This window comes from Carcharodon carcharias, chromosome 1 (genome assembly GCF_017639515.1).
Source record: "Carcharodon carcharias isolate sCarCar2 chromosome 1, sCarCar2.pri, whole genome shotgun sequence".
Lineage (NCBI taxonomy): Eukaryota > Metazoa > Chordata > Chondrichthyes > Lamniformes > Lamnidae > Carcharodon > Carcharodon carcharias.
In genome coordinates, this window is record NC_054467.1 from 121,965,526 (window position 1) to 121,981,404 (window position 15,879).

The following is a 15,879-nucleotide window of genomic DNA, read 5'->3' on the forward strand; positions in this document are numbered from 1 at the left end:
CAGAAACCTCGTCCCGCGCTTGGACAAGTTTTCATGAAAAATGCAAAGTCCGCCTGGCCAATTCACCCATCCACCAACCATTAGGTTGGATGGACCACAAAAAGTCAGAAGCAATTACAACTTTAATGACCCTAATAGGCCTCTTAATTGTCGGCGGGTGCACTTCCAAATTTTGTGTGCGCACACCAACAGAATATCGCGCGAGCGCAGGAGGACTTAGGATGCTCGCCCTACATCATCATGCATGATTTTGCACCCAGTCAGGTCAGGTGCACGCCCACATGTCAAACTAAAAATTCAGCCCATCATGTGTACTGTTTGCCTCCAATGATCACACAACATAGCGTTTGCCCCTATTAGAGCCTTTTCGGTTATAAAGTTTCCAAAACGTGTGGTCATTAGAGGAATAGTTAAAAAAGAAATTATTTGTAGGGATATGCTAAAAATTGGTAAATCTGAATAGGGGTACATGAGCAAAAAATTTTGGGAATCACTAGAAAATAGGGTGGCTACTGATTACCATGAATAGCCATTGGCCTTTTTGTACCATGCAGCAATGAGAATCCACCAGTGGAATTTAAACTGTGAAAATATACAACTGGTATCACAAAACAGCTTGCAGAATATAATGAGGAAATGGCTGCTTGAAATATCATGAGTGTTTGGAAAATATAATCTTGCTACTGAATTGTTGGTTCAATGTCTAAAGAACAATTGATTGAGAATGCAAAGGTAAAGTAAAAACAGTTCTTACCAGCAGTACCAGAGAGTTGCACACTAAGCGTACGTTCAATGGTCTTGGTCTCAAATGGGGAACCTCTAGGATCACTGAAAAAGTTGTTTTATTCCTTTCAGTTGCTTGATAATTTTGCATTAAATACACAAATACATTGCTTCATTCAAGTATGAGCAGTCCTAAAATTGTTTTAGAAACACTTACTTTGATGATTCGGGTGTCAAGGGCAGGGACAGAGTTGTTGGTCTAGCTGAAAAGTGAAAATAGAAACACTTGAGATAAAAGCAAAACACTGTGGATGTTGGAAATCTGAAATAAAAACAGAAAATGCTGGAAAAGCTCAGCAGGTCTGACAGAGATCTGAAGAAGGATCATACAGCCTCGAAATGTTAACTGTTTCTCTCTCCACGGATGCTGTCAGACCTGCTGAGTTTTTCCAGCATTTCCTGTAGAAACACTTAAGTAATAATAACCTAAAGAATGTGTCTTTTAGCTTTTCTTTCTCTGTTAAATTCATTTAGGGGTAAACAATGAGATTAAAAATAAAAACTGCACTCTGAGTTTTGCAATAAAAACAGAAAATGTTTGGAGTTCATTGCAGTGCAGCCACCATCTAGAAGAGAAAGTTATGATTGGAACCCTTCATTAAGAATAAACTAGTTGTTCCATTAAGGGAAGTGAGAACCTTCCTGGGTGAGACAGTCTACATATAAGTTATTTTCCTTGCTCCAAAGGCAACAGGTTGTTGCTATTTCAGGATATACATATCTATGCAAGACTTCTTTTTTGCAAAGGGTAGAGGTGGCCAAAATTTACAGCAGAAGTTAAATGGGGAAAAGCCAGCAGAACTGGATTCTTCCCCAAATTCCAGAGCCCTGGGGGGCAATATGCCCATTCTCTGCCCTCTCTGGTCCCAGGAATTTCAGCTTTTAAGTAATCATTTTTACAAACAAATAGCAATAAGAGTTTGAATAGGTGAGTCCCTCCTAAGAGACTATTAGCTAAAGTTGAAGTTTTAAAGTGGAAATGAACACAACTTACTTACCTTGTCAAGAAATTGGATAGCGGAAGCTAATAGAGTAATGATAAAGGGCAAATGCTCTAATTGGCAGGAGGTAACCAGTGGTGTCCAGCAAGGAACTGTGGTAGGCCCTATCAATATACGTTGTGTATATTAACAACTTATATGATGGGATAGAAAGCCACATATGCAAATTTGTTGATTATACAAATATAAGCACCATTGTAAGAATTGCAGATGGGAGTGTAAAATTACCAAGGCCATGATTTTACATTGGTCGGGCGGGCTCAGTGGTATCAGATGGGGTCAGTCAGGAACCTGACCGTCGCATACAATTGGCTCCGTGCTGTCATTTTACGCAGACGGACGGAGACGTGAGCTCAAAGTCCGCCGGGTCCAATGGCGACCCGGCGGCCAATTCAAAAGCAGCGACAGCAGCCATGCAAAGGCTGCCATTGACTTGGAGGATTCTCGTTATGGAGAACCTTGGTGCTGAACACGGTAGGCAAGAGGGCAGGTCGGCGGGGCAGTTAGCCCCATGTTTTTGAGACGAATGTCTCGCTGCCCCCCTGGAGGAGGTGGCAGCACGCTGGGATATACTTGACGGGAGGAGGAGGCCCCCCACCTCACCAAAAATGCCTGGGAGGAGGTGGCATCCAGGGTGAGCTCCCATGATGTGGGTGAGGCGCACATGGGTGCAGTGCCATAAGTGCTTCATTGATCTCCTGCGATCGGGAAGGGTGAGTTACATGTTGGCATGGGTCACTTAGCACAGCAGTTAGGAGCGCCCCCCACCACACCCATCCCAAACCTCAGAGGTCTTAGAGTGTGAGTGGCAAATGTCAATGAAGCAGCATCTGGGCAAGGGGGTGAGCTCTGGCTGCTTGGATGAGTGTCTTGTGGCTCCACGGCCAAAAGTCGGCTGAGCCCTGTGAGGTATTCCTCATGCAGGGTTGACCAGGCTGCAATGGCAATGCAGGTACAGGGTGGATTAATCAATGCTCCTCTCTCCTTTCAGGAGAAGACATCCCATAATAATGCAGACAGGTTGAGAACTGGCAGAGGACCACCCCACCTTCTAATCTTGACCAGATACGAGCAGGAGGCCCTGGAACTATGGATGCGCCATGTGCCTAAGTCAACCGGCCACGGTGAGGTTGGGGTGACACAGGAAGGTAAGAGGGCAGTGCATTGAGGTCAGAATGTCTGTAATAGCAACCATTCCACTGTTGTCTCTATATTTATGTGAGCCTCGAACATGGAATCTCCATTGTTAATGGAAAGATGAGGGCACACTGATCCGGGTGCCAGGCATGCACAGTAACAATATAATGACTTCAACTAATGACATGTCCTTTCAGCCTCACCAGAAGCTCATCGGGGTCAGGAGCTCACCCCAGAGGAGACAGACCATAGAAACACACCAGCATCACACCGTCTCAGCCAGGCAGGCACCAGTGCAGATATCAGCACCTCGGTGAGCATTAGATCAGCAGATAGTATCGCGGTGCAGTGAGGCCACTTCACACTTGCTTGAGGTGCAGGCAGAGGCAGAATGTGCCCAGGGCGTGGCAGTTAGAGGACTGCTGGGGACCAGGAACATGGTCAGTCAGTGGCTGATGATATGCCCCTGGAGTCGGCCCTGACGCAGCAGATGCTGGAAGTCCAGCAGGGTGTGCGAGAGGATCTAACAGAGATACATGAGGGAATGTGTGCCATGGTCTCTGTTGTGGAGGCGTTCATGCGGAGCATGAGCAATGCAATGACCCTCTTGGCTGAGCACACTGCCTCCTCCATGGAGAGAGTGGCGACTCTCATGGAGCGGCTGCTCCAGGAGCTGAATCAGGGCTTCCTGGGGATGCACTCGGACCTGCATGCCCTCACACTGGCAATGACCTCAGGTGGTCACTGTCAGTGTGGGAGATGGGTTGGGCATCCAGTATCCCAGCTAGGTGCCCGTCCATCAATGGTGAGCAGGGAGGTCCAAAGCGACCTGACGTTAGCGCACGAGCTGCTTGCCGCCTCTGCAGGATCCTCTCAGGGCTCTCCAGATGACGACAGCAGCTCCTCTGCCCCTCTGCCAGTGATATCCAATGAGGCTGCGGCAACTGGGGAGAGGCCAGCTGTGGCACTGGCCGCTCCCTCTCAGGCAAGGCCAGCACAGGTTCCATGGGCCAGAGGACACCCACCAAGGTCATCAAGGCCAACAGGACAGCAGAGTGAGCAGGCTGTCTCTAATGCCAGTGCCAGCGAGGGGGGAGCACCTAGGCATAGCACCTGCAAATGAAACCTTAAAGCACCTTAAGCACAACATGGACTTATCACTGATGATATTTTTTCCCTCCATTTTTACATTAATTATTAGTAGGAACGATGGAGAACACCTTTCCATTTAATTTGTTTTATGTATGCCAGGCACCACAGCATTAAATGTGTTTGTGTTCAAGCCTCTGGGTGCTTCATTAGTTCTGCAGGTTCAAGGTAACCCATGATGTTATGAGTGACTTGTTTGTCATTAAACTTTATTGAAATGGCACATAGTGCATGTTGTTCACCAAGCAAAGGTTCCTGTCAGGTATCGAGTATAGAGCCTGCAGCCTTGGCATGTGGTGGTGGTTCATCTTTGGTAGGCTAGCTGAAGAAGCGTTGGATCAAAGTGTCCCAGGTGTCCCTGCCTCCCTGAGTTTGCCCAGGTCTGCATCTACCCCTCAGCGTTCTCCTGACCGTGCTCGTCCTCGGACTCACTACCGGACTCATCGTCTGCTGCCAGAGCAGCCATGTCAACATCTTCTTCCTCTACTACATCCCCGCTTTCCAGCACCAGATTGTAGAGAGCACGGCATGCAACTACTATCAGTGACGTACGATCTGGGGGGTATTGCAGTGCACCCCTTGAATGTTCCAGGCATTAGAAGCGCATCTTGAGAAGACCGATGGTTCTCTCTACCACTGTCCTTGAGGGGGGCATGGCTCCTATTGTACCACTACTCGGCCTCTGTTTGTGGATGGCAGAGAGGCGACATGAGCCATCTTTTGAGGGGATAGCCCTTGTCGTCCAGCAGCTATGCATCCAGCCAGGCTGGAGCACTGAAGAGCCTTGGCACCTGGGAGTGTCTCAGGATGTAAGCATCATGGGAGCTGCCTGGGTATCTTGCACAGACTTGCAGAATCAGCATCCTGTGATCACACACTATCTGCACATTCATGGAGTGGAAGCCCTTTCTGTTGACGAAGGCCCCCGGCTGACTCGCTGGCGCCTTGATGGCCACTTGTGTGCAGTCGATTGCACCCTGGATGTGGGGGAACCCAGCAATCACAGCAAAGCCTCTGGCACGCCCTACCTGGCTGGCCTTGTCTGTGCGGTAGTGAATGAAAGTCAATGCTCACCTAAACAGAGCATCTGTCACCAGCTTGATACAACTGTGGACAGCTGATTGGGAGACTCCACAAAGATCACCCACCGATTCCTGGAAAGTGCCGGAGACATTGATGTTGTGGGCCACTGTGACCTTCAGCACCACTGGCATGGGGTGTCAACCCATACTGTTGCAGCTGATCTCAGGGCTGTTCATTTGACAGATGGTGGTCATGGTCTCCCTTGAGAGGCAGAGCCTCCTTCAGCATTGCACCTTCGACATGTTGAGGTAGCTGCATCGCCGTCTGTAAGCCCTGGAAGCAGGATAGTGGTGTCTTGTGCAGCCCCTTCTGCCTTGGACTTCCTGTTGGCCCTGCGCCCCTTGTGCCTGTGCCTGTCCTCCCACAGGTGGTTCCCTTGGAGGCTGAATAGGGACACCTGGCCTCCTCCCCCTTCTGGCCCTCTCTTCCTCCTCAGAGGAAGTGCCACCAGCGGAGACCACAATCCCCGTTCCCAGGGTAAGAGAAGGCTGTCTGATACCTGGAAGGACCCAAGTGGTATGACTCCTCCGGAGTCCTGAACTGAAGCCTGTTATTTCTGTCAAAGCAGTTCTGATTCAAAATGAAATTGTCCTATTCACACAAGCAAGCAGCAGCAAGCTATAAGCTAAAACACTAACAACTCGTACTAGCGAGCCCACTCACCCCTCTTATCCCACCCGTGGATGAGGTTTTTGAAAATGCGTCCTACTCGTCTGCCCGTTGCGCCCGTGCAACACCCTGAAAATTGCACAGGCTGCGTAAAATCAAAGACAGTTGGTGCCTCAAGGGCTTTAACTGACCCGTTAATTATTGGCGAGCACACCTCCATCCTCATAGCGCCCACCTAGCGAAATATCACAATGGTACACAGTGACGTGCCCGACATCATCGTGCGTCATTTTACTTTCCGGCATGTCGGGCCCGTGCCCACATGCTTAATGTAACATTCTGCTCCAAGAGATATTGAAGATTAGATGAATGGGCTAAAATGTGGCACATGGATTTCAATGTAGAGAAATGTGAGGTCCTCCATTTTAGATATAAGAGGAATAGAACAGGATATTTTCTAAATGGTCAAAAGCTAGGAACAGTGGAGATCCAAAGAGGGGAGGTGAGGTTCACAGATCATGAAAATGTCTTGAATAGGTGCAGAAAACAATCAAAAAGGCTAATGGAATAACAGTCTTTACGCCTAGAGGAATAGAATACAGGGAGGTGGAAGTTATGCTTCAGCTATACAAAGCCATGGTTACACCGCATCTAGAGTACTACAAGTAGTTCTGACACCACACCTTATAAAGGATATATAGCCTTGGAGGGAGTGAAGCGTATATTTACTAGAAGGATACCTAGACTCCAAGGGTTAAGCTACAAACGGTTGAAGGTGACAGGGCAGGTTGAGAAAGCAGTTAATAAAGCATATGGGGTCATGGGCTTTATAAATAGAGGCATAGATTACGAAGATGTTATGATGAACCTTAATAAAACATGGGTTAAGCCTCAAATAGAGTATTCTGTCCAATTCTGGGCATTGCACTTCGGAAAAGATGTGAAGGTTTTAGAGAGGATGCAGAAAATATGTACAAGAATGAATCCAGAGGTGAGGGACTTCAGTTATGAGGGTAAATTGGGATTGTTATCCTCAGAAAAGAAAAGGTTGAGAGGTGATTTGATGGAAGTGTTCAAAATCATGAGCGTCTGGACAGAGTAGATAGGCAATACAAAAGCAAAATATTGTAGATGCTGGAAATATGAAATAAAAATAGAAAATGCTAGAAATATTCAGCAGGTCTAGCAGCTTCTGAGGAGAAAGAAACACAGTTATCATTTCAGGTTAGAAATCTTTCAACAGAAACCCATGAGTAGGGAGTAACTGTTTCCATTGGTGGTAGGGTTGAGAACCAGACAACACTAACTTAAGGTGAACAGTAAAAGAACCCAAGGCAACATGGGGAAAAGCTTTTTTATGCAGCGAGTAGTTAGGATCTAGAATGCACTGCCTGTGGATGTGGTGGAGGCAGATCCAAATGTAGCTTTCAAAAAGGTATTGGATAGACCTGAAGAGAAAAAAATTTACAGGACTATGGGGAAAAGGTGGCCAATGTGACTAGCTGAGTTGCTCTTGTTGAGAGTTGGCACATACATGCAGCTTGAAAGGCCTTCTGTGCTGTAACCATTCTTTGATTCAATGCTTCATTTTCTTTCTTCCAGGTTCCTCACTTTCCTTTTTCTCTTTATCTGGATTGTTCCAACTCCAATTGCTGCCATCCCAGTTGCTTCCAATCTTGTTTCATTTTTCCAGACAGATTTTCCCTCTTGTGCTGTGTGTTATTTGGTTATTCCTCCAAAAGTGGGGATCTTGTTGCAAATTGTGCTTTCTTCGCAAATTTTCAAATGTTAAATGTGAATTTGTGAACTGTGAAATGCTACCACTTCCTCAGTCAATTTTAGTTGTTTGAAACTGTACAGGGGCTGGTAGTATTGTGGTAATGTTACTGAACTAGTAATCCTGATGCCTAGACTAAGGCTTCCAGAGGCATGATTTCAAATCCCACAATGGCAACTGGGGGAATTAATTTTAATTAATTAAATAATTAACCTGGGTCTCTTTAATTATGATCAGGAAACTACCAGATTGGATGGTTCACCAATGCCCCACTCCCTCCCACCCGCCCCACGGAAGAAAAATGTCACTCCTACTGGTTTGGCCTATACAGGATCCCCAGACCCATAACGGAATGGTTGTTGCTTAACTGCCCTCTGAAATGGCTTTGCAAGCCATTCAGATGTATGAAATCACAACAGAAAAAAAGCATTGTGGATGTGCCTGCACCATATAGATTGCAGAAAGTCAAGAAGGTGGCTTGACACCACCTTTCTAAGGGCAATTCGGGATGGGCAATAAATCTTGAACTGTAATGCTCACATCCCAAGAGCAAATAAAAAAAAATCATGGGCTTAGATTTGTTGCCTGGAATGCTGCTATAGCTGGATACATTCTGAATCAGGCAACGATAGCACTGGGGTCAGCCTCTTTCAAGCTCATAATTTCAAAGAACTAAAATTAGCTGAGGCGGAAATAGAATCAGCTGACATTGCAAGAAAGAGGAGCAGCTACAGTGGGCCATGAAATAAAAATGTCAAGCATCAAAGGAGTCTAGTAGAGTGGACCAGGAGTCAAGAGTTGTGGATCAGAAGGAACCTGGATGCCAGACGAGTTGTTGCCACTTGTTCTTGTTGGCCTTGATTCTCTTTCCTCGTCCCACTCATGTTGCCCCTTTTTATGAACCTGAAATCATTATTCCACTTTAGTTAGGAACTTTATTTTAGTGGTAACATCAGGAGATGTATTTACCTTTAAAAATTAAATACAAAGTGTCAAACTTCATTTGATAATGACCCTGTAATGTGACTTGGGTAATTTTACTAAATTAAAGATGTTATATAAATACATGTTGCTGTTGTTGATTCTACAATCTGGGTAAATTTTCTGCCTCTATACCCCTGGTACACATCAGGAAAACATATCAGAAAATTATGCGCCCCAACCCACACTTTATTAACTTTAATGGATGGAAAATCTTAGGGTGGAGGTGGCACTGCACCATTTCTCCATCAAAGCTCAGAGTGCAGAAGTGGAAAAAACCTCCTTTCTGTGGGAGCGGTTCTGTTAATTTCTATTATTTAATTACATATATCCAAAACTTTATGTCAAATTTGTCTTTCTTCTTCATTGAAAATTGTTGATTGCGTTTTTTTGCAATTGCAAACCTTGCTTTTTGTGAGTTACAGCAAAGCAAGGAAGTAAGGATGGGATAAAAAAAAAAGCTTAAACATGGAATACAGTTGAATGGTGAATATCAAGTTGCATTTCACCACACGTTAGTTTGGCTCACCTTTGGAGAAATTAAAGAAGTATATGCAAGAAAGACATGAGTGCTGAGTTTGGGTTAAGACTAGGTGCTTTTGTTACATCCACAGGTTACACTGCTGTACAAGTAAGTATAGGGCAGCGTGGATGAACTCCCATAGAAGTGAACTGTGTTCAGACTCACACCAGTGAACCCAAGAAGGTGCATATGAAAGGCTTGAACTTGTAATAGTGATATATCTCATTCTTACCTTGTAGGTTATGTGATTGCTGAGGTTGCAGCTGTATCTTCCTTTTGGAGATGCTTTTGGCTCGACTGCTAATTTTATGGTCATTTATTTTGGACTGCGGCGGGTCATCACTGGCAGTCAGATATTTGAGCAATTCTGTGCATGGGCGGCGTTGGCCCTCTGATATCTGCTGCTGGCAAATATTCCTTGCCTTGATACTTGAAGTTGACTCCACCTTATAAAGACACAATAAAACTACAGTTATTAAAAATGTGAATGTAAGTAATTCAACATACCAACTATTCCCACTTGAAAAATACAGTATGTGTTACTACTCTACTTTCAAGATTAGGCAGTTGCTAGTATGGTTCTTGTTTTGTACATTTCATTGCATTACAAAATGCAGCAGCTGCTAATAAATATAATAAGGGCAGATGTCACATGAAATTAATCCTAGTGACTGTTGAGATCACAGAAAGACTTGAAGAAAGCAGTTAAATGTTAAAACAGTTTCATGTTAAAGTTTTTCTGTTGAAGGAGGGGAAAGGAACCAAAAGACCTATCCATTATTTTCACGCAATAAAATCATGGGTATGTGACAGTACAGTGTGCTTGGATATAACTGTGTCTTGCTAAATCAATCAAAAAAGTTTGCCAAATTCTTTTTTGATGAAGGTAGTAACACCGAGAAAATAAATACTATATCTTATAACATTTGATGTGCAGACATTGAAAAATTTAGAGAACAATAAAAAATTGATGGGAGTTCAGATTTTCGGTAGTACCTGCTACTATGGCGATGGAAAATCCAGCCCTGTATTTTTAGAATTCTTTCAGTTTCTAATAGGTTTGCAAACTGTTAAGAATGTAGCATCAATATAATTGTAGTCTTTAGTGTAATATGTAGAAGATAGTGGTGAGTCACCTTCTTGAATAGCTACAGTCTGTGTGGTGAATGTACTCCCACAGCGCTGTTAGATAGTAAGTTCAAGGATGTTGACCCAGAAACGATGAAGGAGCAACAAGATATTTCCAAGACAGATGGTCTGTGACTTGGAGGGATACTTCAAGGTGATGATGTTCCCATGCACCTGCTGCCCTTGCCTTCCTTGGTGGTAGAGGTTGTAAGTTTGGGAAGCACTGTTAAAAAAGCCTTGGTGAGTTACTGAAATGCATCTTGTAGATGGCACACACTGCAGTCATGGGTGTCAATGGTGGAGCTTATGAATGATTAAGGTGCTGGATGGGATATGCAATCAAGTAGCCTGCTTTTCCTAGATGGTGTTGGTCTTCTTGACTGTTGTTGGAGCTGCACTCTTCAGGGCAAGTAGAGAGTATCCCATCATGCTCCTGTCTTGTGCATTGTAGATGGTGGACAGGCTCTGGGAATCAGGTCAGTCACTCACTGCAGAATACCCATCTTCTGACATGCTCTTTTAGCCATAACGCTTATGTGGCTGGTCCAGTTAAGGTTTTGGTCAATGGTGATCCCAGGATGTTGATATTAGGCACTTAACAATGGTAATGCCATTAAACATCAAGGAAAGATGCTTAAATTCCCTATCACTGAAGTTGGCCATTGCATGGCATGAATGTTGCTTGCCTCTTACCAGTCCAAGCATTAATGTTGTCCAGGTCTTGCTGCATGCAGACATGGACTGCTTCATTAGCTGAAGAGCTGTGAATTTTCAGGGAATGGCAGAGTAGTGATAATGCTACTAAATGATTAATCCAGAGATCTGGATAATGCTCTGGAGAAGAGTTCAAACCCCACCAAAGCAGCTGGTGGAATTTATATTCAGTTAACTAACTTTAAAAAACTGGAATAAAAAATAGCTAGTTTCAGTCATGGTGACCATAAAATTACTGGATTGCCATAAAAACCCATTTGATTCACTGATCTCCTTCAGGGGACAAAATCTTCCACCCTTACCCGGTCTGGCCTATATAAGACTCCAAACCTATAGCATTGTGATTAATTCTTAACTGACCTCTGAAAAATGCCACTCAATTCCATCAAACCACTAAGAAGGCTCACCACTGCCTTCTCAAGGGCAATTAGGGTTGGGGAACAAATGCTGAACTTGCCAGCGATGCTCACATCCCATAAATTAATTAAAGACAAAAGATTGGAACTGAACACTGGCAATCATCAGCGAAAAACCCCTTCCGACATTATGATGGAGGGAAGGTTCATTGATAATGCAGCTGAAGATAATTACGCATAGTGCACTGCCCTGAGAAACATCTGCAGCAATGATCTGGGTTGAGATGATTGACCTCCAACAACTACAATAATTTTTCTTTCTGGTAAGTATGATTCCAGGCAGTGGGGAGTTTTCCACAGATTTCCACTGAATTCGATTTTACTTGGGCTCCTTGATGCCACTCATCAAATGCATCCTTGATGTCAAGGGTAGTCACTCTCAACTCACCTCTGGAATTTAGCTCTTTAATTGATACTTGGACCAAGGCTAAAGTGAGATTTAGAACCAAGCAGTCCTGGTGGAACCCAGCTGAGCATCACAGAATCATTACAGCACAGAAGGAGGCTATTCAGCCCATCGTGTCTATGTCAGCTCTCCAAATGAGTAATTCACCTATTGCTATTCCCCTGCCCTCTCCCTGTAATACGGTAGGAGGGAGACAGTGACATAATGGTAATATCACTTGACTAGTAATCCATAGGCCCAGACTCATGCTTTGGATCACAGGTTCAAATCTCACCATGACAGCTAGTGGAATTTGAATTCAATTAATAAATCTGGAATTGAAAGCTAGTCTCAATAATGGTGACCATGAAACTATTGTTGATTGTCATAAAAACCCACCTGCTTCACTAATGTCCTTTAGGGAAGGAAATCTGCTATTTTTACCTGGGCTGTCCAACATGTGACTCCAGACCCACAGCAATATGGCTGACTCTTAACTGCTTCTCTGAAATGGCCTATCAAGCAATTCAGTTCACGGCCAATTAGGGATGGGCAACAAATGTTGGTCTTGACAGTGACGCCAAGATGACATGAAAGAATAAAAAAACACTATGATGCTACCATTCTGAGGCCTAGACTTTTTCAAAGTCATGGGGATTCAATGGCTAACCCAAAATGGTGCTGGGAACCCAGATTGGAAGTCTTGCCTCCTCCCCCATTTCCGACAAATCCTATTTTCATTGGTAGGGGAATGAGGCAGGGTGCGGGGTGGGTGGTTGGGGGAAGTGCAGCATGACTCACACATGCTGGAAACCCAAATTCAGCAGGATCATTTGAACTCATTGTTGAGTTCAAGCAGACCTTATTTTCGCTGGACTGAGACCTTATCCCACAGTGTTTGAGTTACAATTTTTTGAAATAGAAACAAATGCTTGCAAAGGGTGGATAAGGTCTGTGGAACTGTCAAACTGTTAAGTTATTTAAATGCACAACTCTTAAAAATTCTGAAAAAAATACAGCCTGTCCATGTCTGTGAGTTGAAACAATTTTTTGCTTGCAGTTTCAATAGATTTGTGTTCACATTACCCTCAGTGCTATCATTATAGCATTATTACTACTTGATTTCCTCCACAATCTGTCATTATCACAGTAGGGGCCTGTAAGTTCACAGTGTGATTGACAGTTCCAAGAAGTTATTAAAGGATTCGCGGTCTTTGATGTGGGGTAATGAATACAAATGTTTGTTTCTTATATGGGATCAAGCCCATGAGGGGATTCAAATCTATTGAAAGGGCTTTTATGAATGAGAGTTTTTTTTATGTAGCATCTATATCTGTAATAGATACTTAGAACATTATTTCATTTCATCTAGGGAGGGGAGACAGTAGCTTAGTGGTAATATCACTGGACCGATAATCCAGAGACCCAAGCTAATGCTCTGGGTACGAGGGTTGAAATCCCACCATAACAACTGATGGAATTTGAACTCACTTAATAAATCTAGAATATAAAGCTAGTCTCAATCACGGTGACCACGAAGCTATCATCAACCGTCATAAAAACCCACCTGGTTCACTAATGTCCTTACCTGGTCTGGCCTACGTGTGACTCCAGACTCAAAACAATGTTAACTTCCATCTGCAATAGCCTAGCAAGCCACTCAGTTCAAGGGCACTGAGGGTTGGGCAATAAATGCTAGCCTTGCCAGGAATGCCCACATCACATGAAAGAATTTTTAAAAATCTCAGCATGGCTCCTGAAGTCTTCCCATGGTGGATACTGGGTGAGTTTGGTGGTGTATGGGACCATGGGTTGTCATGAATTGGCAATAAGTTGGCATTGGGGCTATAAGGGGATATGGAGATGAGTGGGAGGCACAGGTTGGCATGAGTTAGCATGGATAGGGAGTGGGTGTGGCGGTGAGGGAGTGTGATGGGTACTTAATAACGGAAGAAGTCCCAGACTGTCTTGGCACTTGGCAGCCCCTGTGGCCACAGCTGATCTTCATCCGGAGTGGCAGATCCAGCACACATCTCACCACTGAATAAAAATCCCTCCATTGGGAGATTTCTTCTTGAGGCGGGTTCAATGAGCTGGGCAATTTCCTGACTCTGGGAGTGAAAATCCAGGCCATAACGTCTTTATCAAGCATGCTACAAATCTACATGCTCATGCTGGTTCATTCTTTCCCATACAATTAAATTAAATAATCCAGATGAAATGCGGGCATCGCTGGGTGGCCAGCATTTATTGCCCATCCCTAATTGCCCTTGAAAAGGTGGTGGTGAGCTGCCTTCTTAAACTGCTGCAGTTCATGTGGTGTAGGTATACCCACAGCACTGTTCGGGAGGGAGTTCCAGGATTTTGACCCAGCAACAGTGAAGGAACGATGAGATATTTCCAAGTCAAGATGACGAGTGGCTTGGAGGGGAGCTTCCAGGTGATGGTGTTCCCATGTATCTGCTGCCCTTGTCCTTCTAGATGGTAGTGGCCATGGGTTTGGAAGGTGCTGTCTAAGGAGCCTTGGTGAGTTCCTGCAGTGCATTTTATAGATGGTGCACACTGCTGCCATTATGCGTCGGTGCTAGGGAGTGAATGTTTGTGGATGGAGCGAACTGCTTTGTCCTGGATGGTGTCAAGCTTCTTGAGTATTGTTGGAACTGCACTCATTCAGGAAAGTGGAGAGCATTCCATCACACTCCTGACTTGTGCCTTGTACATGGTGGACACACTTTAGGGAATCAGGAGGTGAGTTACTCGCTGCAGGATTCCTAGCCTCTGACCTGCTCATGTAGCCACAGTATTTATATGGTTAGTCCAGTTCAGTGTCTGGTCAATGTTAACCCCCAGGATGTTGATGGTGATGGATTCAGTGATTGTAATGCCATTGAATGTCAAGGTAGCTCTTTGTGGCATAAAATATTCCTTTCTTTCTTGCACATAAATTTCTGATAACAGCACTGAAGTGTACCTTGACAACAGCAGGGCTTGGTCTAATCCTGTTATTATTGGTCATGTGGATGTGTGTAATGCCTCCATGGCATTCATTGTAGATAAACTGTGAATTAGCAGGAGCCAGCAAGAGCTTCTTCAACTGGAAAAATACAACCAAAATGGGGGGAAATTTAATGACACATGAAATAAACAGAATCTACTTGTAAACAACTTATCAAATCACATGTCATTCAAATTAGTTCAATTTCCAGTTCCTGTTGCTTTTATCATCATTTCAAAAATGCTTGATAGCAAACTATGGTTAAGAAAAACATACTTACACATGCGCATACTTAGAAGTTGTAAGTGTTATTGCACCCAAGTTACCATAGAATGCAACAATACAAGGATGAGTTTTATAAGATTGTTTTGGGCCTGTCATTAATTTAAAGTGAAGGGGATAATGTGACCTGTTCTGAGGTCTGCCTGACAGCAAGCTTGAGTGGTTTGATTGCTAGAGATTAAAGGGGGCCGAGTTTGTTTTACTGGGAAGAAGGTTCCAAGGTGTTTACACTTGGAGACAATGACAGCAACTTGTGCATTATCAGTGGATAGACTGCGAGACTCCAAAGTCACAGAAAAGTTTTGAGAATGTCAGGCTGGAAACAGTTGCACTTCAAACTGCACATTTACTTCCAAGATAGAAGAGAGTCAGAGTTTCAAGGATAGCTAATCAGCTTTGCTATCTGAATACAAGGCCCATGTGATTCACATTGCCATGGAGATGGGCTATGAGCGGGGAAGGACTTCAGATATCCCTAAAAACTCACAGACAATATTATTCTGCCAATATCTGGGAGAGAGAGAGTAATTCGAAACCAAGGTCTCTATGATTCGCCATGTAGGAATATATCTGGGAGTTTGTGTTCAGATTAAAAAGACTGAATTCATGAGGAATTAAAAGAAGGATGAAAGATTTCTCCACAGGAAAAAAACATCTCACTGTGAAAGACAGTTCTGAGATTAAAATTTGAGGTTGAGGAAGGAAAAGAACAAGTGTAAACCGTTAGGAGCTAAGAATCACCTTGGACTAGTTCCATCAAAGTTGAATGTCCACTTAAAGTTCAGTGCAAAGTACATCTGTGAAGTGTGTTTTCAGTTGCACTAAAAGGAAACATGGAATGTTGTGTTTTGTGGTTTAAAGTATAAGTTGCCTAAAAAGATAGTGTTTAATCATGGTGCTTTTAGCCTTTTATTAC

At 44.0% G+C, this 15,879-nt stretch overlaps 1 protein-coding gene across 2 annotated transcripts in view; it reads right to left on the reverse strand.

Moving 5' to 3' along the window:
* The window catches only part of ppargc1a (peroxisome proliferator-activated receptor gamma, coactivator 1 alpha), a 172,050-nt gene that overhangs the window by 77,824 nt on the left and 78,347 nt on the right, over positions 1-15,879 (reverse strand). For both annotated transcript variants that reach the window (XM_041193716.1, XM_041193725.1), the window contains exons 4-7: positions 14,658-14,780; positions 9,276-9,489; positions 941-986; positions 755-828 (exon numbers count right to left, since the gene is read on the reverse strand). In XM_041193716.1, coding sequence (XP_041049650.1) covers positions 755-828; positions 941-986; positions 9,276-9,489; positions 14,658-14,780 — 457 coding nt within the window. The remainder of the gene's footprint in view (positions 1-754; positions 829-940; positions 987-9,275; positions 9,490-14,657; positions 14,781-15,879) is intronic.